Source organism: Siphateles boraxobius, unplaced genomic scaffold (genome assembly GCF_051911475.1).
Source record: "Siphateles boraxobius isolate OS27281-9 unplaced genomic scaffold, OSU_SipBor_1 5, whole genome shotgun sequence".
Lineage (NCBI taxonomy): Eukaryota > Metazoa > Chordata > Actinopteri > Cypriniformes > Leuciscidae > Siphateles > Siphateles boraxobius.
In genome coordinates, this window is record NW_027509141.1 from 29,144,873 (window position 1) to 29,171,257 (window position 26,385).

The 26,385-nt window shown below is 38.2% G+C and overlaps 1 protein-coding gene across 3 annotated transcripts in view; it reads left to right on the forward strand.

The window, feature by feature from the left end:
• The window catches only part of diaph3 (diaphanous-related formin 3), a 388,621-nt gene that overhangs the window by 330,310 nt on the left and 31,926 nt on the right, over nt 1-26,385 (forward strand). For 2 of the 3 annotated variants that reach the window (XM_077203763.1, XM_077203764.1), the window contains one exon: nt 3,137-3,199. The exons of the other annotated variant lie outside the window; for it this stretch is intronic. In XM_077203763.1, the coding sequence (XP_077059878.1) occupies nt 3,137-3,199 (63 nt within the window). The remainder of the gene's footprint in view (nt 1-3,136; nt 3,200-26,385) is intronic. 3 annotated transcript variants of the gene reach the window in all.

Below are 26,385 nucleotides of genomic sequence, written 5' to 3' on the forward strand. Positions count from 1 at the left end.
AGAGTGTATCTTCATGTTATGTGTCCGACCTACCCAGCTGAGAGGCTCAGGTTTGTTGACTTCAGACAGCTTTAGACATGCAGCTAATGGGTGGCATATATCAGTACAAGCCGGACCATAAACTCTCAGAGTTTACTGTTCAAAAGTTGGGGTTGGTAAGATATTTTTTTGTGTTTGATAGAAGCCCATTATGCTCGCCAAGGCTGCATTTATTTTATTTAAAAAATAAAAAAAATGTGTGAATATTTTATTCTAATTTAAAATGGCTTTTTTCTATTTTAATACATTTTAAAATATAGTTTATTCCTGTGATGGCAAAGATGAATTTTCAGCATCATTACTCCAGAAATCATTTTAAATTCGAATGAGAATTATTTCTCATTATTATCAATGTTGAAAACAATTCCTTCCTAATATTTTTTTTTAGGATTATTTGATGAATAAAAGGTTCAAAAGAAAAGCATTTATTTGAAAAAGAAATCATTTGTAACATTATACCACAAACTTTTGAACATTAGTACATACATGCCATATGTCTTCAGTTCGCAGACAAGTTTCAAACTCTTTAGGATTAAACTCTCCATTATTGTATACAGTTTGCCATACTGTAAGTGCACAATTCACAATTGATAGCTCTGTTCCAGTCAAAGTGTTAAAAGCTTTTTTTTCTATAGAAATCAGTACAGAATCAGCCCCCCATTATAAGCACACTTCCTCTGGCATTACAGGACCCAGTGGAGTTTAATGCAGCTGACCACCTTCAATAGAAATCAGTGTGCTGTCAGGAGAGCCCAACAAACTGACCAAATCAGAACGACCTGCAGGAAATTTCAACTTAAAAAAAAAAAAGAAGAAAGTATATCATAACCAATGTTCCCTCTAAGCTGCGCGCGTTCGTGGCCGCGCACTTCTGATGCTGAGGCCGCGCACTTCTGAAGCCGCGGCCGTGCAGAAAAGATTAAAATGCCACGCAGAGGACTGACGCGAAATGTGTGGGGAAATCCATTTGATTGTAGTTTAAGTGAGAAATAATTTCAGTGCTCTGGTCAACCGCTATAGAGTGAAAACTGGTGAATGCAGTTTACAGGTTTCATAGAAAGAGAATGATGTGAGCACGTGTGATTGGCAGTGAGTCTTGCGTGCGGACCAAATAGCTCAATACGAGAGGCAACGAGAAACACAGACATATGAAATAAAATCACATCATAAAGTTTTAAAGAAGAGTGGTTTGATTTAAGTGGTAGAAATAACTGTTGATGGACACAGAATGGTAACAATTACACACCCACCCGCGTGCAAATTCAAAATAGGCTATCATTAGTTTAAATCTATGTTTTTGTGTGGGGGGGAGGGGGGTTTCAGGCATGGTTAGATTACTATAAAAGAGTTCACATATTCACTTTTCTTGAAAATATTTAGATATTCGATCTATTTAAATGCTTCAGTTTGTTATATATTATAATAATATAATATGTAAACAAATTGAAGCATTTAAACTGATATATTATATCACTTCAAATACTTCGGTTCGTTTTTTTTATATTATATTAGGCCTATATTTTATTACATTATAAGCCTAAATAAAGAATCTCACGGGCTCATTGCCATTAAAAACTTTGAAACCCCCTGCTAAAGAAAATATTGGAAATTCATAAGAAATAAACATTTAACTTTGTTGGTTTAATGCTTCCTGTACACAATTAATTGACTGTACAAAAACACTTTGTTTTTCCCAAACCATCTCAGTGTAACAGCTTAATTTTCTTTCATACTATATTCTATTATTGTAAAGAATTGAACTGTCCTGCAGAAGATTTTGTAAATTATTTTTCATAGGATTTCTAGGAGCACTGTGGAAACAATATCAGGTAACCTATAATGTGCTTCATTTAGTGACTTCTTAATTAACTGCTTGTTTTTCAAAAATATGATTTAATACCAATAAGTTACATCAAGGGTCAAATAAAAAAGAAATGCCACATTCAAGTTAAAAGTTACAACTGAATGTTGAAACCATTGTGTTTCTACGTATGCTGTACAGGTCTGGTATAAAGAATATTTTTGCTCAGGTGGCGAAATATGTCCGCCCAATAGAAAAAAACTTTTGCTCAGCAAGAAAAAAAAATAGAGGGAACATTGATCATAACTCTCCTTTTACTGGGAAGCAGGGCGTAAAACTAACTTTTTGCTACACCTGCCATTGACCGGTGACTTAAGAAAATGTACAGCCATAAATATTTTTCACCGGCCATGAAACTATTTTTTTCAAAAAAAGGCAGTTATGACACCAACATTTAAATGCCAGAAAGAATGTACAATTCTCTATTCCAATTTCGATACCACAGCTAAAACTACTAGCCTAACTAACATAATTTTAAAACATTATTAAAGAAGAGTAACAGTAGTTTTCAGGTAGAGACATTGAATAAAGTAATGAAATGTAAAATTGGGTTGTTTAATTAAAGGTACACTGTTACCTTTGGCCCTCAAGCGGTTAAAAAACAAAACTTCTGAGTTCTTCTCTTTTTGCAGCCAGGAGCTCCTCTGTTATGCAAATTAGTTTTTTAAACAGTTGATTCCCTGGAGGTTCGATATTTAGCGTGCTACATGTCAACCTTACTCACTCGTTGTGACAACCTATGCCATTCCCACTTACCATAGTGAATCAGTGTAAGACAAAACACGTTTTAGAAGAAGGATTGATGATCCTCATTATTAAATTTTGTTAATTTTGAAATAAAAAAGTTTCTAATCTTTGATTAACATTAAAAACACAAACAGCAGCAGAAAAAAAAAATTTACAGGGACCCTACAGAGTTTTTAAATCAGCAAGGCTTAAACTTTAATGCCTATTCAGTGCTGGCCCGTCAACTGTCCCTGGCATTGTTCACGTATGTTCATGTTCTCACAAAATTGCATTGTTAGAATTCATAAAAATGTTACCAGCCAACTGGCTATAACAACTGACACAGTTTCATATACTTGCCAACGCCGGTTTTTATTTGCATTTAGCACTTGGCGAGTATTCATTTTAGGCCCTGCTAGAAAGTATTAGTCTAATTTATGGAGAACAAAGGTGGGTTTATGTGTGAGAGTGGCACTCACTCTGTCTTGTCCCATGTCCTAATTTCCACAGATGAACCAACACAAGTGCTCAACCCGAGTCCACAACGACCTGTTCTGAAAGACTGCAACCACGGTAAAATCAGAGTTAAAAAAAAAAGAGAATAGCATTTCTCTCTACTATTTGCTTTCATTTCTTCTCTTCGCCATTAACTGCATTAATTTTGCGCACTTACCCTGATCTACCAGCCATGCATTTTGAATGTGTGTTCTGTTTGGGTGAATGTCTGTTTTGCCTTCTCTCAATCATGCGTCACTCTTTTTATAGATTTTTGTTTTGCTTGCTTATAGCTACTAATGTTCAATAGTTGGCTCATAACAGTCCCTCAGGGCCTCTATAAACACCTAGCAAAAGAGAAATGATAGCAAATGTTTTTTTTTCCAGTTTCCTAAGCTGCCGGTCATAAACACGACAAGTGTTATAGTGTGATATAGGTTCAGGAAAAGGCTTCAGACTGCTTCTAACTACAAATTTTCCTTTTCAACCCAAACAGTGTTGGTGCTGGTGCTCGGCTGGCTGATACTGAGTGTTTCCATTGACTTGAGAGCTGAATAATGATTTAACTGACTATTACTTTATAAGCTGCCCACAAACAAACATACTGAATCATAGTCTTTATTTATAAGTCTTACTCCTAGGTTTGAGAATATATTTTAATATCCAACGTAATTTAATTCAGAATCTGTATTGCAAACAAAACATCCTTAGAAACTTAACTTTAGGACAACCTCATGTCCTAACTTAAATTATTTAAAAGCCAACTGTAAGATTATCATAACGAATAGCCCTGTCTGAGAATGGCATCACATGTATTAATGATACAAGATAAAGAACAGCAATGTTTGATAGTGGAAAGACTTTTTGAACACCCAAATTATGTGCTGCAATTTAATGACAAAACACTGATAAATAATTACAGTCTTCCATGAAATATAGTGATATGCTTTGCCTTTCCTACCAAGCTTATCAAAACTTCTCTTTCTGCAGCACTTAATTAAAAGCACACCTATTTTGTTTTCTCCGTTTTATTCTCTAGCATTTACTTTACAGCAGCTGCTTACGCGTCATTGGTTGCTTGGTGACCTGAGAGTTGATTACCGAACTCAATGGAGCAGTTTAAGATTTCCTAACTACAGATAAGATGAGGATAGGATAAGAATCTTACATCAATATAAGATTTTCTTCTGTAATACAAATTTGTGGAAAGAATCCAAAGTTCACTTGACATATCTTAAGAATCAAGATAGAAGGTTTCTGTAATATGCCCCCATGGTGTCTCCTCAGTGATGTTTTACATCAGCCGCTTCCGGTGTAGATAACTTTTTTAAATGTTATAAAGTATTTTTACTGTCTTCTTTTGGTTTAGCCTGCCCACTAATGTAACCATTCCTGGGTCAGTGATTTTGACTCAAACTGCTTTTCTTAAGTGTAAATGGACAGATTAGGGATACATTAGGCACTGGCTGCAGCACTATCACCTCATCTTACTGGTAGACATGGGGTATTGTAACTGTAAATATTTTTGCAGTTTTCATATCTGAGTTGTTTCCTTTTTACTGCATGAATCAATCTTTTCTGTCTGCTTGCACGTTGAGTTCGTTTTATTTCATCCAAACATGCTGCTTACAACTCGTGTGATTCTGTGATTGGACGGTTGATGTAAGTGTCGGGAGTCAGCAGGGTTATAATCAATGTCATGTGCTTTCGCTGTCGTTACCGCCAGGTGTTAATGTGTCATCCAGAAACGTGCTGTGTGCAGAGAATGCTACATTTTCAGCAAAACCGGACGCCCAGAAACAGTGGGAAATGTTTTGCTGAAAAGGCTTTCCCACTATTGTCTGTTGACTTAGCTGTTTTTTTCTTTTTTTTTTTTTTTTTTTTTCTTTCATGGTCTCTTGGAAAGTAACAAAATTGCAACATGTTGCGCTCTGTTGAACCTTGCCTTTTGACATGACAAGTATCAATGTAACCATCAATCCAGTTTTTTCTGTAAAAAATGGGATCAGCGTTTGATGTGTAATGGGAATCAGGAAAACCATCTTGAGCATGATTCAATCAAACATCCCTCTGTACGTTTTCACATGAATTTCTGTTCAGATTGTTCCCGTATTACCTTCATAGACTTCTCAAGATCTTCAGTTTTCCAGTGTTATGTACAGTAGTGATTGTTGTAATATGCATCATCAACGTAACTTAAACAGACTTGGCTGTCTTGTCAAGGGTTGCTTCATAATCATTATCAAGGCACTTAAAAAATTAAGCTGTAACCCCATTAACAGTTATTGGTTTTAATAGGAGTCCCTACAAGCATACAGGAATACAATTACTCCTAGATCTCCTCCCACACCCACCCAGAGCACTGATAAAGTCTGTTCTCGCTCCCACTAGTGTTCTCTTATGACTTATCTCAAATTAGATTGTGTGTAGAAAAGAGAGAGTGAATAGACAGAGAGAAAGATGTGTGCGTATGCGCGATCCATCATAAGAAAGACTGCTGCAGCTCACATTAACTCCCCTCATATGTCTCTCAGCAAAAAGTAATGAAGGACACAGGGCATTCTGGGATATCAAGTGTGGCGCCCCCCCCCCCCCCCCCCCCCCTCCCGTGGTCCTCTGAGGCATCAGAAGAGATGTGGGAGTCTGGCTACGGGGCAGGGCACTGGTGCCCTTGTCCCTGGGTTTCATTCTAGACTAGGCTGACTAATGGAACCCCGGGCTTGTGTATGTTCATGCGGGCATCTGCAGTTCTACAAGCCCCTCTGATGGCCAGGCTAATTAGTTCTCATCTTACACCAGGCTTCAGTCCAATTCATCTTCATTTCGGCTGTGCCATCTGCTTTTTAAATAAAACTCTAAAGTGTCTCTTGTTGCACACACTTTGTCCTCTTGGTGCCTCCCAGACTAAATGTAGCGCTTTATTTGCACTGAGGTGGATGATGAACGTGTCTGTCTCTGGAGAGTTTTGCCAGGTATGAGATATTGGGTTTGTGTGGAAGGACCTCTCATTTGTCTATGTAGCCAACATGAAATGCCATTTGCAAACTATTTTACTTTCGTTTTTGGAGGTTAAAGGTCAAGTTCACTCTCCAGAGCATCTCCTCGATCCCAGTGGCAACTCTTCTCTTCTTTCTTGTTATCTGCTATTATTGCTGTAACCTTTATTAAAGTAATCACAAATATTTTACGAAGTATGCATGACCTTTAACAGTGACCTAAAACAATGGCTATTAAGCTATACATTTGGCTATTTGTTAATACAATTTTCCACACAGCCTTGGTGACCCCAGCCGGAAAATAGTCATTTCAGAAGCAGAGCATACATTTACTATATAAAGGTTTACAAAAACAAACATTTATCTCTTTAAATAATATACACTGATGGATTATCCACAATAAGACCATTTACATTTAATAAGTAAACAGGTTTTCATGTTGACTTTAAAATGTTATTTGCACATTATTTGAGTTTGTCTGTCTCTACAGAGTTTTGTAAGATATGAGACATAGTGTTTGTGTGGCAACCTCATTCGTTTGCATCCTTATTATCTATTATTTAGTTGGTTCCCTTCCTTTCATTTGAAATGTATATAAATCAGAATTAGATGATCTGCCTCTTTGCAATATGTTTTTGACTGTTAGCTGATTGACAGTGTAATGAGTGCAGTGGGAAAAGACCAGTGGCTGAGAGAGTGAACACATGCTGAAGTATGTCAGGCCTGTCCCTGTCCCCTCTGCCACTGTGTAGTGCAAATACCCCTCAGTAATTGATCTCCAGGGCTTTAGTGTTTCACACTCCAGCGGAGCAGCAAAGCGAATTAAAATCAAACACATCTGCAACAGAAGACGCTGTAATTAACCATCAAAAATGAACTGGTCAGCCTGGTGTGTGTAGCCATTAGAGCAGTGGGGAAACTGTGGATATGTGTGTGCGTCTGTGTATAAGCCAGTTGGAATTGACAGATGCAGGCCGGAGCAATATGACTTAAGATTGCATTTTTTTTTTCTTTGAGATTCTCTTTACACAGGCAACAGCCGCTTTAAGAGTTTCAGTGTCTCAAATGGAGTACACAATGGAGATTCAGGTCCCTAGACTTGTGCCTTTGGTCATCATTACTTTCTTGAACTCAGTCAACAAAGATATAAATGCTGAGATTCTTACATTACCTCTTTTTGTGCACTACATACATCCAGAATGTGTGCGGTGGTCAAGATCTCTCAGACCAATCCCCCTCTCATTTTAGGAGCCTCTTTGCCTCATTCTCTCTCTCTCTCTCTCTTCATCTGTGCCTGAGGCAACACTTAAAGCCTTTAAGTGTCTCTCGAACCCCACATCTTTCTACCTGCTTTTTTTTTTTTTTTTTTTTTTTTTTGCAGGATGAAGATAAAGATGCTTTATGACTTGAGTGACCAGGGTTAGGATAAGACTTGCGACAGAAAGAAGACGAGTGAATAGATTGAGGGAGAGGTCTGGCTCTTAAGGGGGCTTGGGCTTCAGAAATGATGGATTATTTGTATTTGACCACATGGAGTGCTTTAAATCCACAATCGAAATTGATTTAAGAAACTCAGTTGTAGCTTTCACAGGTAACTCTTGCCTTTTCTGCTCAGTGCAGGTACACCTTTAATGTACTGGTTAGTAGGGGAGAGTGGGGTAAGCTGTTCTACAGATGTTTGCCATCTAACAATGGTATAATAATGCTGAAAAATGTGAAATTTATCCATGGTAAGGGGTGAGTTGAATATATATCTTCCACCCTCCACTACTATTTTTTTTATTGTTTTTCATTTTAATTCATTTTATTAATTTTGTTGTGTGTTTCCATTTTTATTGTCATACTAATTTACTGCTTTACGTTTTAATGATAATTTAGATCAGTATTGAATTTTTTCCCCCCGACATGCAACAGTTATCATTATGATCAGTTTTCGGATCTCTCAATCGCAGGAAACGGTTTATGGTGGACCCTTTGTTAATTAATGTCCATAGAAAGTAGTCATGCCCCACTCTCTCTCTTATGTCAGAAAAGGGAGCAGTACAATTGTCACTTGGATGCAGATAGAAAACCCTGCTTTTCAGTAAGCTTTTAGGTCTGAGCTCTAGTACCCACTGATTAATATTCCACCCAACAATGATCATGTAACATATTTCTGAATTAGAGCCTGAAATTGATTTTATAGCTGGCTGGGAAAGGTCACTCCGCACTTGGTAAATGAAACCAATGGAAAGTTTGCAGTCAGTGGGGTATGCACCACTGCTAAAGGTTTTATGAGCATGTTTGATAGACAAGATTGATTTTATGCATTATCCTGGACCTGATCTGTTAATTAGAAAACATTGATGGCAAACCGTTGAATTATTGAAAAATAATGCACATCTGTGGTGGCAATGTAGATATAACACACAACACATACAATAGTATACAGATGCAGTTTATGTTATTGCATTTTCTCATGTTTTTGCCACTGAAACACTATCATACTCCGCCAATTACTGTATTGAAAGTGACTATTTCTTGCATAAAAATGTCTTGGTTTGGATACAGGTTTGGAACAACTTGAGGGTGAGTAAATGATAACAGAATTTTCATTTCTGGGTGAACTATCCCTTTAAGGCTCTTATAATTTTTGCACATTTGCAACTTTATATAAAATTTAGAAAAATAACATGGTGTAATGATACGGAACTGTGGATAATTGTATGCTAATCTTAATTAAGAATTCGCCAGTGCCATGGTTTAAATAAAATGTAGTCTAATGATTTGGACAATCAAACACTTAAAAAAGGCTTCAGTAAAAAGATTGTAAATTGCAATACACCCCTTATAATCCAATTACATCTCCCTCATGAACCTTTCAGTATATACGCACACAAAATATAAATGTCTCGAATGATTTTATTTTAGGTAATATGTCTATTATGAAATCCTTTTTATAGCATCAAATGGCTTATGCTCTCAGTCAGGCTGTACTGGAGAGCCACGCTGCTGATGTGGAGAAAATTTGCTTCAGGCTAGAGGTTTAGTGATATATTCTCTCTCTCTCACTCTCATTTCTGCCTCATCCCATCTCTCAGGCCTAAGAGCCTACAGGGTAGTGGAGAAATAAAGTGTACGGATGAAAATGGAGATAATATACAAACTTATCCCAGTCTGTTCTGGATTTGAGGCATTCATCACCGCCCAATACAATACGCTCTTACTTGTTCAGAGAGCCTTCAAGCTGTTGCAGCACTTCCAAAATAGATTTTGCGATATATATACCCAAGGCAGTTTGTAAACAGTACATACATTAGGGAATTTATGGCCTATGAGCTCTTTTAATCATCAGCACCAGGACTCATACTGCACCCATTTAACATCTAGCATTCCAGAGAGTCCCGTTACTTTGCTATCGAACACAAGTATTGTTGCAAAAGTACATAAATACAAAGCTCTTTTTTCACACCTCCTGATTTCTTAAATGGATTTATCAAGATGAATCGGGACAGGGCGTACAAATGCAGGATTTTATTTAAAACTCCCATCTAAGCAATGAAGTGCACAAAGTGCACTCCTTTTTCCTTCTCTCTCCTCCTGATGTGACAGATCCAAAGGAGAAGGACAAGCATTATTTAATCCGCACGTCTGAGAGCATCGCGTTCTTCTCTTTCTTCTCTCTAATTGATGTCTCGTGTCATTGTTCTTAAAGTTGGACTGTCAGAACTCTTGATTTATCCGCGTTTTAGAGCCATACATCATCTGCACCTCACATACTGTGTTTCATTAGAGTGAAAGATTAATTCAAAAGTCTGTTCAGGAACATTGACTGAACACACACGCCCGCTTCTCTTCCGCTACTTTTCGCAAGGTAAAATATACAGTGTTTTGGCCTCTCGCAAATAGCTAAAATTTCATACGGAGCAAGATCAAATCTCATCCCATTAAACTCCTCAGGGCCGGACAAACACAGCGTGTCCTCTGTCAGCTCTCTCTCTCTCAACCCTCATCCATCTCTCCAGGGCTGTCGTGCTGCTTTCTGAACACTAGCTGCATCTCTCAGCACTTCCTGTAAATCAAAGCCGTTCTCTCTTCACCAGACTCGTACAGCGCGCCTTTGTAAAGTGAGTTTGTACATACCTTGCCGGCTGAAGATTTGTGTGTTTGTGAGGGAGAGTCTGCGAGCAAAGAAGTTTCTCAAACAAAAGAGGAGGCTATGAAAACTAGCATTGTGGAGGATGGGTATTGAAGAAGAAATGGTGTTTAAATTAAATTACGACAAATAAAGTTATAATATCTATTCTCAGAGTTGCATTAGGATTTCAGATAATTCGTCAAAAGCACAAATAGCACACTAATTGCACTTATAATGTCGCTGTGTTCATGTGATATTGACTTGCCACAAATAGCCATGCTATTATGAGTATTTGACTAATTCATATCTGTATCAGATAATGCCTGTTTCAAGCATGTGCAAACACAGCTCGATTACATCTTCGCATAAGTTAGATTAGTAAGTCTATTTTTAAAAAAAAGGCAAGCTCGTTTTCATACTCATCTCGTGCCTGAGATGCACATTATAGTATCACAATTTATCAGTAGTAAAAAGAAATGTTGACATTCAGAAAGTATTATTAGAAGAAAAATCTGCAGAAAATATATGCTGCCTGTTAAATTAAAGTAATTAAGCTGCAAGTATGCGGCTAGTCTTTGTAGAAAGCTGAATGTAAATGGAAACCCTTGCTCAATTAGAACACATGTACCATATCTAGTCATGCTTTTACATGTTCTCATTGAAATGTCACAGGATTGCAGTGATCATTTCTGTGGGGAGTCTCTAGATGTCAATCAGTAGATTTCACTCTTTGTAGACAGACATGTTAGCTTGTCCCATTTTAACTGGTTCTTTGCATGGAAAAGAGCAAAGACTTTTGTGCCCTAGAAGAAAGCAATCAAAGTGTGGGCGCGAAGGATCTGAAGCACCTCTAAAAAAGCACCATCATAGTAAAGTCTATTCTTCTTGTGTGTTATATTCTGAAGTATATGTTATACAACGATTGTCAGTGAATGATGAGTAAGATTATGCTCTTCCTAGCGTAGAGATATTATATGATATCATTGCATTTGTTTTACCTTTTTTTTTTTGTCCTTTTTGACTATCATGGTGCTTTTTTCTTGTGCCTCGTAGACGTCTCAGTTTTTTTATTTATTTTTTAAATTTCTCTTATGCTAACCATTTAAAGTAGGGACGGGCATTTTTTTTAAAAAATGTATTAGAATATTCGGGTTCATAAAAATAGAATTTTCGAATATTCGTTTATTTAAATGTAGTTTAAGGAGAGAGACATTACGTTTTTGTGTTGTTTTGGTTTGAAATTGGTTTGACCATTTCTGAACAAGCTTACATTAGGCAATATACACAACAAAGCTTACTATTTATCTTAAGGTTTTCTTTTAGTTGAAAACATTTAACAATATGTGTAAACAAAAAATATAAAGAACTAAAGCATTTAAGCTCAAGCAGCACAAACAGGAAAAAAACGTTAAAGCAGACTGCTCGGTTATCGTACAGAACATACATGCACTCGAGTCAGCATTATCGTGTTTATATTGTTTCACGTTAATGTTGAGAAAAACAATAATATCCACATGCTCGAGTGAGAAAATGTGCCACGCTGCACTTTGCATTTTCTGTTCTTACCCGTCTCCCTCAACGAAACTTAACGGAAGTATATATTTCAAAATCATTTTACTTTCAGATAAGTTATCTCGGATCACGCGGGGTCCAGCTTAGCTTGCCTGCAGTCGTGAATGCAGTGATGGACAGCTGTCTTTTGACTGGTGTTTGGATTTCATGTGATTTCTCATTGTGGTGGTGGTGATATGATAACTCCGTTTCATTAATAATTGATTGAAAGTAATTCACTTTGTAATATAATTTTCATCTAAGTAATTCCAAACTTCGCGAGGCAGACGACGACATTGTGATCAAAATATATTTAATACAATCCACTTGTTAAACACACTCCACAGCGCCACCCAGTGCATTTAATTATAACTGCGGAAAAAACTTAAAGAAAATCGAAAATGTGAATATTCGTGCACATCCCAAATTTAAAGTACAGTAAAAAACAGTAATATTGTGATATTATTGTAAGTTAAAATAACTATTTTAATGTTTTAGAATGTAATGTATTCCTGTGATGGCAAAGCTGAATTTCAGCATTATTACTCCTGTCTTCATTGTCACATGATCCTTCAGCAATCATTCTAATATGGTTATTTTATCCTCAAGAAATATTTCATATTACTGATATTGAAAAAAAGTTATGCTAATTAATATTTTTGTGGAAACCATGATGCAATTTTTGGATCACATAGATCTAAAGTATCTTTACATTATCCTGAGAAACAAAAAAGTATCTCAATACATCTGTATATAACTGTATCTGCTCAATCCTGTTTTCATTGTTTGGAAAAGTGCAGCTTGGACATTCTGCAAACTCTCTCCTTTTGATTTTGCAGAGAGAGAGAGAGGGGGAAAGAGCCTTAATCAGCCCACTGACAGAGGGCAGACTGAGCTGTGGGTGGCTGACTAATCTCTGATTACTCTCCTTTCCTCCATACAAACCTCACAATGACTCAGCGTGTTACGCTGGAATGCAGGATGCACTGATAGACCCTCCACAGGAGCCTAATGCTCCAACCAGGAGAGAGCGAGAGATAGAGAGGGGAGTACAGACGCAGATAAGAAAGAGAGATGGACACGATGAATGCCTCTTGAGGAAGGGGCAGTGACTGGATTAGTTGGTGGGGGATGATGCTCAGATTGGTCAGTGGAGGAAAATGACTTGATTGGGAAGGGAGTAAAGACATTAAAGACTCAATGATGCGTGTAGTATGACCTAGTATAAAAATGATGATGGAGTAGCCATAACATTGTTATTGTTAACTGATATTAAATCTAATAAAAAAATTAAAAAACATTTTCATTAATTGAATAAAGCTAAAATAATGTACATTACAGGTATTAGATGAAGAAAACGAAAATTAGAAATGTTATCCTTGCCTATATTCTCAGCCTCAGACGTCACGCCCGCGGACCGTTGGCTTGAATGTCTGATTCTTATGGCACACAACATGGGAAATGCTTCGGCAGTTTTGAAGTCGCCACCTGATTGGTTGAATTGTCTAGGATTTTCGGGAGACGTGTGTATCGTATTATTTTATCGGTCAACCTGGAAACAAAACCACCGTGATTCCAAACTTGCTTATGGAAGAAGAAAGCCGTTGTGTTTACTATTGTGACAATGAGCACTTATCAGGATCAACTTAACGCTGGATTTTCAAAAGTATGTGAAGTTCACATTCACAGCACCATTTGTTTCGCCATTGTTGCAGTAAACTTGCACAAAGTTCTTGGAGGAATTGCACGCCGTTTTGTTATTGTAGGGACATCGACTTTACATTTTCACTCCCCTAAAAATATTGTTGGTTCAACTTACAAATTTGAGTTAAAAAATGGAGATGGGTTTAATCAACAAAAACTCAAAATATTATGTTATCTGAACATCATTAATTAAGTTAAATAAGTTGATTTGACAAAAAAAGTTTTGACATGAAAAAAGTTGTGATAAATTATAAAAAAATATATTTTTACAGTGTATAAATAATGCTGCAATAACACTGGAATGGAGAGAGTAAAGACAGGGTTGGAGAGGTATGTATCAGAGAATGCAGATGTGAGAAATACATTGGACGTACATGGGGGGTGCAACAACCTTTTCAGAGCTCTCTCTCTCTCTTTCACATATTTACTTGGATTGGTCAGGAAGTCTGAGTTTGGTGTGCAATCAAACACATAGACAAAAAAGGAGAGAAGAAATAAAGGTTTTTTTCCAGTTAATTGAATTTTACAGTCCCCTTATCTCAGAGCAGCATGCAGACCAACCCCTCCCATAACCGCTCAACACAAGATATCTCTGTCCCTGCAATGGCGTGAGGGAGGGACGACTGGCACGTGTGCATCCGTGTTAAACAGACTTCCTCAAGCCCGCGTTCTCCAAATCCCTGGCATTGCACATGTTGAACATTCAAAGGACAGGTGATTTTAAAACAATTAGGAATTATGTGCAAGATTACGGATAGTAGACACTAAAAGAAGTTAAAATGGTTCCGAAGCCTAGGGTGGAGGGAAAAGCGTTTAGATTTGTTTAGGCAAATCAAATGCTGATTTGATTTGCTGAAGCGGTTGAGAAGGTACTAATCAAGGCCCTTGTTTAATTATCCCCTCTCTTTCTCTCTCTCACTCACTCTTTTTCTTGTTCTTCCTCAGTAACAGAAGAGATTGATCTGATGTAGGCTATGCAGAGCGGGCGCTCTGTCTGGCGCACGTCCTGCCGTAATGCCACAGAGGTTGCCATGGCAACAGAGTGGCTGACTGAGTGGATTGGTTGCTTGAGGAGGCACATGTTGAATGCTGAATGAGGCTGTTTGTGCCATAGATTTGTGCCAGAGAGAGAGAAGAGAGGGTGTGGATCTTTGTGGACGTGGATGGTTGTTACGGCATGACCAGCGTTGGAGTACGGCTGTTGAGTTTAAGCTCCGATAAAGCTGTTAGGTGGTAAGCGTAGTAAAAATCCTCGGGACATTTTTATGACATAATGAAAGCTTCCTTCAGCCTGACTGGCATATCATCCTCAAGCTCTTCTCGAAATCCAGACCATGCCATTCCGGATCGGAGGCTTTCAGAGGATCCTTGTCTTGGTGGCTCTCACATAGACTACTTACTCCTTATTGATCTGGCAGTTGAGCGGAATCTAGCGTCGTTCCGCTTCAGTTAAATTATTATAAGGGTGTCTTGTGGGTGGTTTACCCCTCGGTGCTTGGCCGTGGGGCAGATACCCTCCCCTTTAAAGAACCTCCTAATCCTATCTCTAACGGGATGGCCTCGGGGCATAGTCCTAGCCGTGCTCCCTCAGGTGGGTTGGGATCATAAGGGCAATTTGTGCTGTGATCACCTTCCTCTAAGGTATAAATTAACCAGCCCTGCCTCTCTGATCGGCTGCAGAATGATCCCCACCGGGACCACTCAGCTGCTAGACTTTATTAACATCTTTTCATCCCACATCATGTATGAAACCTTTAAGGCAACTCTGTAGCATGTTCACAATGCTTAAAGTTACAATATGTAAGAATTTTGTATCAAAATATGAAAAAAAAACCTTTCACAGTGTTATATATTTCTTTCAATTGTGTACTTATATTAGCCTAAATGTTTCCAAGAGAAAAGAGCACAATTTTAAATAGTGTCCGTCACTTGTCGCCTGTCAATGACGTAATATCTGTGTTGTCCCTGGTTTCCGCTAGTACTCTCATAGTAACCATGGCATCAGACGTGGAAAACTGCGAAATGTCTAGCGTCACGCTCACGCTGTTGTTGTTTCGTTCAAACATTATGGACCATGGCAAGCAGGCTTTGGGACAAAATGAGAAATCAAACGAGGAAATAAAACGTGCCGAGAGCTCCACGTCCGCGACAAACTTGGACTTGACAGAGGCGCTGCTCTTGCATGTACTTTATTAGACAGGTGAGCAAATGTACATAAAACGAATTAATGTTATATAGTTCAACATGATGAAATGTTAGAATATGATCAGTATGTTATTCTAATGTTGATCTAGCTTACTGATAGTCTCATACAGCCAACAAACTAACACATAGAATAACATTATAACTTTCAACACTCTCAAATGCAGTTTAGTGTGATAGTATAGACCAAGTGAAACAGCGATGCGTTACCTCAACTTTAATTTGTTTAATTGTTTAACAATGAAACAATGAAAATTAATTGAAATGCATTACACACAGTCACCCCTGATAACAGATCACTCTAAATTGTAATTTAGATGCATGCATTTTCTGTAAAGCTGCTTTGAAACGATATGTATTGTGAAAAATGCTATACAAATAAATGTGAATTGAATTAAATATAGGCTACTGGGTGGAGGGATATATGCCTCGCGCTCAGCAATCATGAAGCTTGCCGCAACTGGCAAAAGTAGCCTAATGATTATGGATGTGTCGGGAAATGATAGCAAGGAGATATTTTAATTGTTTATTAATGAACATGTGTTTACAGTGCACTTAAACTTGCCTCACAGACATGAGAAATAGTCCTATATACGGTCAAAATATATCTACTTTTAAACGAAACAATTCGAAATAAATAGTTTGGTTACCTAATCCATATAGGCGCGCTCGTTCACTAGTGCAGGAATGACGAGTCAGCATCGCAATAATCATCTTTGCCACCAACATCAGATTTACCGTGTTTACCGGTCCTGGCAGCAATTATCTTGTCGAAAATATTGCAACGCGTGCTTCTGGCATAGGTAGGTAAACTTTTGATCATTTCCACATATTTTCTATCTATCTGGGTTGGGACGCTTACACACACCAACACACACACTACAGCCTCACGTGCGACGAGCCACGTCTCTGGGTAGCCGCGTAAACTAGTGTTTTTCCGCCACAGCCAATCATGCTGCATGCTTATTGTTTCACTGACGTTGACGAGATTAAGCACTTAGGTACCGAAACTTGGTACAGAAAAACAAGACATGTTTCGATACTCGGTAGTATCGAGGCAATTCGGTCGGTACCTAAAAAGTACCAAACTCGGTACCCAGCCCTACTTCCGGGTACGCTAGGTCGGTAGAAATAAATGTCCTCATTCCTTTATATCCGCGGGACTCGCGTGTGGCGCTGATATCTGTCTCTTATTGTTCATACTACAGTCATGTTAAAAAACATGAATGTATTCACTTATCCATAAACTTTATTTCCCAAAAACATTATTAGATCCATCGGCATGATGACAATTTCCATTCAGCTTATTCACTGCGTCATCAATCTACGCCTTTGTTATTGTAAGAGGTGAGCGACCCCTAGTGGCGAAAAAAATTACATATTGTAGCTTTAACCGGTAGAGTCACATGTTTTCGTTTACCATTCTCAATGTTTCTATTTATTTGCTGCTGTGTGCACACTGCACGACGGATCGGTGACGGGGGGTCACACATTACGCAACATTTCAATAGGAAGAATCGTCAAAAACTCTGTATGGTCTACAAACCGTTTCAAAAGCAAAAAAAAAAAGTGATGCAGGAAAAAACATAAAATCATGCGGGAGACATGAGTTCTCCTGCAAGACTGGATTTAAATAAAAAAATGTAAATAAAAAAAGATTGATTGGTTTTGAAATTTGAGAAACATTCAACATTGAGTACAGCATAATATATTGGTTAAGACAGTAACACAGAGCTGCATATTCACCCACACACGTTCACAAAGTGACAAGCGTCTCAGCCCCACACAGGAAGCATTAGGTTATAATTACAGAGCTTGACATCCGACTGTGTTAGTCTTTATATTAACAAATCCACTAAATTTCTTGCATTTGCTTGGCCTATCTCTCTTATTCCCTGTCTATTTCACTCAGGCAGCAAGTGAAGTGCACAGGAAAACTCTGTTGATTCGTGTAGACATTAGCATGTTGCTAAGCTAACAACACAGTATACTCTTGGCATAAAAATGCATATATTTTTGTTATATTAAAGAATTTGATACATATTTTTGTTCAGTATTTAATATAATATATCCTAATCAACATTTTTGTCCACTTGTCTGCCATTCACAATGCATTCTGGCCCATACAAAGTATACTTATTATCCTACGTATTATATACGTATTTTCCTTGTACATTGGCCAGCTTGCATCCTTTGCCTCCGAAGTACACCTAATTATAGCTTAAATGCTGTCTAGGCAGCAGCTCACTGGGTTTTGGAACAAAGCTATTTTCTCTCTGTTTTTTCCCTTTGCTTTGAAATCCCAGCTCTAAACGCAATCATGTGCTAGATGCAGGAAAACAGCAGGTTTTACCCTTAACACGCAGTTAGTTTTCCATTCATCTAATGAAGATAAAAGGCAATTAGGTTGGTGTTCATTAACTCCTATTTTCAAATTAAATTAGCCTTTTGTGAGGTAATGGGGTTTGTTTATGTGTGCTTGTGCATGTGTCGTTGTCATTTGCATTTTTGCATTTTAGTGTTTGTTTGGCCAGGCTAATGAATGAGAAATTACGGAAGTGAAACAGAGAAAGCTGTGTAAAATCTCCCCCAGCCATGAGATGCCCTGAGGAAATCATACACGTTCTGCTTAAACAGTGATATTAGAGTTGTATTTCTCATATGCCAGCTGTATCACTGCTCTTTTAGAAAAGCACTCATGAATGCACTGTTGCCAATGACAGTTTCCCACACCGCTTCTTTGTGAGTGCACATTTGCCGTAGTTTTCATTTATTCTATACACACAGATGCATGTCTATCCGACTGTAACCCGCAGCGTTTGTAAAGCTGTTGGATTACCATACCATACCTTCCCTTTTTATTTATTAGGTAATTACTGGTTTAAACCCTCGGGATTATGTTGCCATTCTTGTTTAATGTTTAAATCACCGTTTTGCCCACTCTCTCAATGAATGGTCACATTAAAGCAAGCGCACACTACAAGATAAAAAATCTTTAGCCTTCATACACTCAAGACCCATACTCTCTTTGGTGCGTACTTAACAATAACAAAGTGTGCAAAAAAAAATGAGATGCCCTGATGAAATATGATTTCCATTAAATATTCAGATTATTTACAGGCAAGTTTCTTTTCGGTTTGAATTCTAAAGAGGTAATTAGCAACCTCACGTGTGATTTCAGAACCTCCACACAGCTGGAATCCCTCACTCTGTGCTTCTCTCATCCATTTTTACCTCATCCCATCTTCTCAGGATTATCACACCTTTAATGGCTTAAATCCGCTTTTGTTCGGGGAAGATGAGAGGATAGAGAACGAGGCAGAGGGGGGAAGAGGAGAACAGGCGTTCTCGCGTCTAATCCTCTGAATCCTGCAGCCACTGGCGCTATAACAAGGGAGGAACAATAGTGAGAGGAGGGAGAGAGATGGAGGAATAGCATTACAGGAAGAGAGGGACACGTGTAACCTATCCATCAAAGGAGTGCTAGATTGTCCAGACAGGAGATGAAAACATGATTTATCAGGGCAGTGTGCAATTAGGCCTCTTCCTACAGTGTGCTGGCATTTGCATGCGTTCAAGCGTGTTTGTGTGCACGTTTATAGTGATTGAGAGCCATTGTTTGGTGATGAATATGTATTGAAATATTGCTGACATTTGGCAAGATTTTGCTTGGGTAGTTACATTTTCAGTAAATCGAATTGATTGATTGTCTGTTCACAGTCTGATAGTTTCATAGATTTTAATTTATTTTTTTCTGTTAATGTTCTTCACTGTTAATGTAACCCAGCTTTTATTCCTCAAAAGAGCTGGACATCTTTCAGAAGCACTTCATACACTGAAATCTTCATACACACAGCGATGCATACCAGGACAAAAGCATCCCAAACCAGAGTCTAATATTTAAAAGATAATTACCCATCTTTGAGCAGTCGGAGGAAAGATGAGGAGCGTAAAAAATAGATCAGGAAGACGGCGGCATCTCTGATCACTCCTTTCGGAAACCTTCACGTCAAAATGATCAAAGGCACATATTCAGCACCACCGTTTTCAAGTGCAAATTCCACTTTACATGTTGACAGTTTGGATGAGTTTCACCCCTCTTGTCTTTCTCTCTCTATTTCAAGCCACCTTTCTCTTTTACTTTTATTAGCGGCAAATGTAGTATCTCTAATCCTCTTAATTCTTGTGAAAGAAACCGCACTGGAGGAAAAACAATTGACATCTGTTTTTGTGGGTGTAATAGTTCTTTTAAAGATGCAAGGAGAGATTAGTAAACAACAACAACAAAACAGCTGTTGTAAACTGGCTTTGAACAGAACGAAGCTCAAGCTGTGGGGCGCTCAACGCTGATTTAAAGATGTCAAGACAAGCAATGCAATTAAAGCCCTGTTTCTTTTGGTAACATAGATATGTTTATAGATACTTTATTTTAGGTCATGTGGATCTGTAGTCTTTTATCTCAGTAAGTGAATTTCAACACATCAAATCGCAAGCACGCCTCCTGTTGTTTTTTGTCTACCGCCTGTCTGAATATCAGATCTGATCATCACGCCAACATGCTTTATGAAACCAATAGTTCCATCGCTGGCTGCTGATTGGTCACTACAGTGTACCCAACCATGCTAAAATATTCAATGGTAAAACTAATAATAATAATAAATAAGTATTATTATTACTTCTAACTAAAAGTAAAATTTTAATTATTATTAATAATAATATTTAGCATATATTTTATTTTAGTTTGTGCTGTATTGTTTATATAGTCAAAATTGAAGGGCTTAAATGCAATGCCATGACTATATTCACAATATTGCACACCATTTTGTGTAAGTATAACTAACCCATCATTTGAGCATGACAAGCTCTGATACAGGCTCAGGAAAGTGTGTTTGTGCTTTAAGAAAGCATTCCATGGAGCAGCAGATGTGTTTATGCAGATGTGGCTCAGCCAGGTGTGTGTGTGGCTGAGGGGAACAGACAGACAGGAGTGATGGATACTGCTTGGTTTTTGGCCTGGTGCTTTCACTGGCTACACACTGTGAGTAAGCTGGTATGTGTTTGGATCATTTTTTTTACCCTTACATCTCTCTCTCTCTCTCTCTCTCTCTCTCTCTCTCTCTCTCTCTCTCTCTCTCCTCTCTCCCTCTCCCTCTCTCTCTCTCTCTCTCCTCTCCCTCTCCCTCTCTCTCTCTCCCTCTCCCTCTCTCTCTCTCTCTCTCTCTCTCTCTCTCTCTCCCTCTCCCTCTCCCTCTCCCTCTCCCTCTCTCTCTCTCCCTCTCCCTCTCTCTCTCTCTCTCCCTCTCTCTCTCTCCCTCTCCCTCTCTCTCCCTCTCTCTCTCTCTCTCTCTCTCTCTCTCTCTCTCTCTCTCTCTCTCTCTCTCTCTCTCTCTCTCTCTCTCTCTCTCTCTCTCTCCACTCCATTGGGTTGTGTGCCTGCTGGTGCTGCTGCTGTTTGACACTCTTTCATGGAGCAGCTGATTAGCTCTGCATATCTGTAGAGAGGGATCTGGCCTTTACTTTACAGGCTGCTCTCTTCATAGCCACTCAGACTGTGACAGCAGAGTCAGGGTGCCTAAAAGGTCACACACAGGAGCGGGATCTTCACCTAAGTGCCTTAGAAAATTGCTTACCAGATGAGTTTTGCGGGTCTCCTGAAAAAGCGTAATGTAATTTGTCAGGCTGTCAGAGATGGTTAGGAGTCGAACGTAGCGGCCTGCGAGATCTCTGTATTTGCGGGACGATGAGAACAGGACACAAGTTTAAGCTCTGCTGTGTTATCTGAGATAGTTTTAAAGTCACTTTTGTAAGGTAAGGTAAATAGGTTATTCAATTAAAGAGAGAGAAAAAAATGTCATTATTTACTCATACTACCCAGGGCTCCACAGTGCGAGTATTTTACGAGCACAGTGGGCGAGTGACGGGTTGTTCTCAATACACGGAACAACAGCGCGATGAAGGGAAGCTTACCATTGATTTCACATGGAACATCAAAGCAAGCAAGAGGACTTGACGGGGTCGCGACTGCGCAATGTGAACATAGCATGATGACGCGCTTAACTTTATGCAAATGAGAGCGAGGATTCGCAACCAGTGAGCCAATCAGTTAAATAGTGTGGGAATGTGCGGGTACTGCTGGATTTTAAGAGAGAGTCAAGTGAGGTAAACACTGGGGGAAAAGTATTGGTACAATAGTGCAGACATCGTTAAAAATTAAGAACATACATTTTTATTTCAAGCGAAAAATGGACAAGTGTAAATACATCTGGTTGAAATTTGATGACGCTACTGCAACACGCATCAGCACAGATGAGCAGCTGAGCGATCGATTCATCAACCAACGTGCAAACTGACGTAAATGAAAGTGAAAGAAGCTCAGACGCTCAACACACAATCATCTTCATTAATAGTAAAGAAACTAAATGCTGTTGTTGCTCTCTCTCCTGTCGCTGGTTTTGAAATGATGATCAATAAAAATGCAGCTCATATCTGTTGCTTTTGGTGACGTGAACTCTGCATAGGCCTTCATTAAATCTGCATATAGCGCGGGCATTGAAGATCGGATTTATATCCGTTTTGCGAAAACAAACTTATGTGACCAGGTGTAATGGAATCGTTTTGATCAGTAAAAACGCATGAAGTGACCAGGTGTAAACGGGCCCCTAGACAACATAAAACAAAACAAATAAAGTCAAGTAAACAAGCTAGATATGCAACACAGTATGAAGCCTATCATTATTTCAAAAGACCAAGTGCAAACAAACAAACAAAAAAAAAACGATGCATCCATTTGCACCTCTTACTTTATTTATCTGGGCTGTCAATTGTTTTGCCTGACTTGGGCGAGATTTTTGTATGCTCTCAACATAGTAGCAAAACATGTGCCTATGTTTTAAATAGTACATTTATGTTAAACATTTTTAAATTGAATGATTAATTACTTGTTCAGAATAAGAATAGCAGTAGCCTAGTCCAAGCAATCTCAAGTAGGCTAACTAATTTTAGTTTTAAATCCACTAAGCTCTAAAATGGTTTCTGAATCGTTAATTAATGCTAAATGCATCATCTATGAGTTAACTTGAGGCATGCAGTATCAAATGAGTATCAAATTCAGTATTCAGTATCAAATGAGTATCAAAATTTTATTAGCAACGTTTCGGTCTCACCAAAAGACCAAGTGCAGAAACTGAAGTTACAGCCGAACAGTGCAAAGGACAGAAGCAAGCGTGCATTTGTTTTGATTATAGAACTTTATACTTTATTGAGGTGTTCATTCTTTATTATTTTTACTTCAAAATTTATAAAATTAAATAATTTTTAAAGGGATAGTTCACCCAAAAATATAAATAAAAATTAAGTCATTTATTACTCTCCGTATTGTCGTTCCAAACCCATAAAACTTCCACTCATCATCGGAACACAAATGAAGATCTTTTTGATTAAATCTGAGAGATTTCTTTCCCTCCATTGACAGTCTACACAATTGACACTTTGATGCTTCAAAAAGTTCATAAAGAGATCATAAAACTAATCCATATGAATTGAGCAGTTTAAACAAAACTTTTTTTAACTGTGCTCCTAAATTTCATTGTGTGCTCCTAAATTTTTTTCATTTAGGAGCACATGTACTCTTTGGGAAAACAATTAGCGAAGAGCCCTGCTACCTGTATGGACACAAATAATGTATAATGAAGATATATTGAAGAATGTATTGACTTCTATTGTATGGATGACAAAAAAATAACTTTTTACAATAAATGTGTATATATACACGCAAACACTACCAGTCAAACATTTGGAGCCAGTTAGATTGTAATGGTTTTATTTATTTACTTATTTAGTTTTTTATAGTTTGATTTGTTCACTTATGTTGCATTTATTTGTTCAAAAATACGGATAAAAACCATACAATTGTGAAATATTGCAATTATACAACACGCACACATATATCAATTATATTTTTTTCTGCAATTGTTTCAGTATTGTGTATTGAACTAAATGTACTATATTTATATTTTTTCACATAAGCTAAAATGAAAGCGGCTGAGCACATGATTACATCTTAATGATTTCAAATACTGTATAAAAATTTAATATCTTGCACAAAAAGACCATGCATGTGTATTAAGAAAATAAATGGGGTCAACTTTGACTTGTTGATTTTAGTTTCCCTATAGCATCATGACCCACACCAACATCACGCAACATCTGCCAGCGAACACATCAGTGCATTTGCATTGTATGCGTGCTTTTGAGTAGAGGAAGAGGAGGATAGAGAGAGAACTGTGAAGTGTAGAGTGATAACAGATGGCTCGGGTGACAGGCCCCTCTATCTCTCGTTTTCTCTCTCTCTGATGAAATTGTAGTTGATTTATGACAAATGTCAGTAAAAGCCTCTCCTGCTCTGTCGCTGTCAGTCAGCTACCCAAGGTAAGCAGGTTCAGCCATCAATCACCTAGCGTTTCCGTGGAGATACGTTATACCTGATGGCTTCTGCCCACTTCCCCGCCAGGAGCCCCAGTGGTCGGTGCGGAGATGCTGAGACAAACAGGAAGTGACATGGATTCTCAGAGGCAATAGGCTGTTGACAGTAGCTGAGAGAATGGGAGGGAGTGGGCGGACCGTCTGGGAATTAGGTGGAATTGTTTTTTGTTTGATAAGTGTGTGGTGCAAGGTGAGTATTTGTATGTACATTAGAAACGGAGCGCGAGAGAGAGCATGAAAGTGTTTCGTCCCTCTGTAGGGACTCAGCCAACCAGGTGTTTTGTGGATCAGTAATGTCATTGTGATATATTTGGCTAAACGCGGTGACAGGTCCTCAGGGAGAAACCCGGTTTGTTCCTGCCAGCTACATCAACAGCCCTGTCAGTTACACCGTCTCACAGGTTACACTGTCATTCCTGCTCTGCTCAGATATTATTATACTGTCGGCGTGTTTCACATTCTTTCTGAAGCTTGGCAAACACCTGTTCTCTGGTCGAGGGTGAGGGTTCAGTGTTCACATTGACCTCATTGACACTGACATGATCAGAGAAGCCACAGGCTGAATGTCTGTCCCTCGTTGCCATGGCAAAGGGCGAATCACTGTCCTAACCTCGTCAAAGGTCAGCTGTCACTGCCAGTGTTGTTACACTGGGAAGCAGGATTTATCAGGATCCAAACACATGAACGGGTTTCTCTGCCTGTCTCTGCTCTCACCTTTCTTTCTGTTAATACAGATAGTGCAGAAGAGTCTTTTACACAGTTATGTCTTGTCCTTTAATCAATATGATGATAGAATTCTTTTTCTGATCATGGGAGAGAGGGTGTTATTCTGAAACAGCAATTGACCCCATTGACTTTCATTGTGTGGGCAAAAAGATTGAGGGTACATGATGACAGAATTTAATTTTTTTTTTAAGGTTTTTGTTTTTAGTTCTCATGGTGTTAAAGAATGTGAGGACTATGTTCATGTTTTAAGTAAGGGTGGACAAAATATCTAAAATATTGTCTGATATTAGAGATTTTTTAATAATTTTTTGTTAATAAAAAATATTTTTTGTTTTAATATCTGTTCATCAGAGAGACCTAAAAAGAAAGCGTCATGGTTTCTACAAAAGTATTAAGCAGAACAACCATTTTCAGTATTGATAATACTAAGAAATGTTTATTGAGCAGCAAATCAGCATATATTAGAATGATTTCTAAAGGATCATGGCACTGAAGACTAGATTGGCGTTGCCATTACAGTTATAAATTATATTTTAAAATGTTCAAATAGAAAACAGTTATTTTTAATTGTAATATTTCACAATATTGCTGTTTTTACTGTAGTTTTATCAAATAAATGCAGCACAAAAGACTTACTTCAAAAACATAAAATAGTTCAGATTCCAAACTGTTGATTAAGTGTACATTCTCAGTTCTCAAGGTTCTCAGTGTTCAAAATCTCTGTCATGTTCTCCATTAACAACATACTTCATTTTACTCACCAGATTAGATGTTCAGTCTGGCGGTGGCATCTCTGTATCTTTGTCTGCACTTTTGTATATTTGTAATTGCAGTTACAGTTGAGTGATATCGTGAATGAATAATTACAGTTCCTAATTGTGAAAGTTTGTATTTTTCATAGGCCTGAAAGAAGACAAAGGTTCCTTAGCTGCTAATTTGCGATCAGGGCACCAAAGCAAAACGAGTGACCCAGACTGGAGATGGCAGTGAACTCTCATTATAACCTAATCAAAGACAGATTAATTGGCTGCCCTTGTTGTGTTTCCCTCAGTAAAAGCCTCAGTGAAGAATGAACTGCATCCCATAACATAGTGCAAACAATTGCCTCAGACCACGAGTACCACATCAGCTCCTTCATTTTTCCATTCAATTTTAAACCACATTTGATCTGCTTTGCATTGTGTTTCTTAATAGTTTTCAGTTTGATATTCTGCGGTGTGTGTTTGTGTGACAGAAGCCCCATTGTGGTTAGTTAATGAGGGGCTTACCGTGTTTAGTGAATGGAGCATGTAGTGGGGTCAGGCCCTCGTGCTTAAGACTCTATGTGCAACGAGGGAACTAAAATCACTCCCTTGACTCTCAGCACACATTTCTTAATTGTAAGGGCTAATTTAGTTCTACCAAAAACCTCCCATAGGAACCGTTCTCTCAACGCGCACAAATACTAGCATGAAACCAAATTATTAATGCAACATTGTATGAATGGA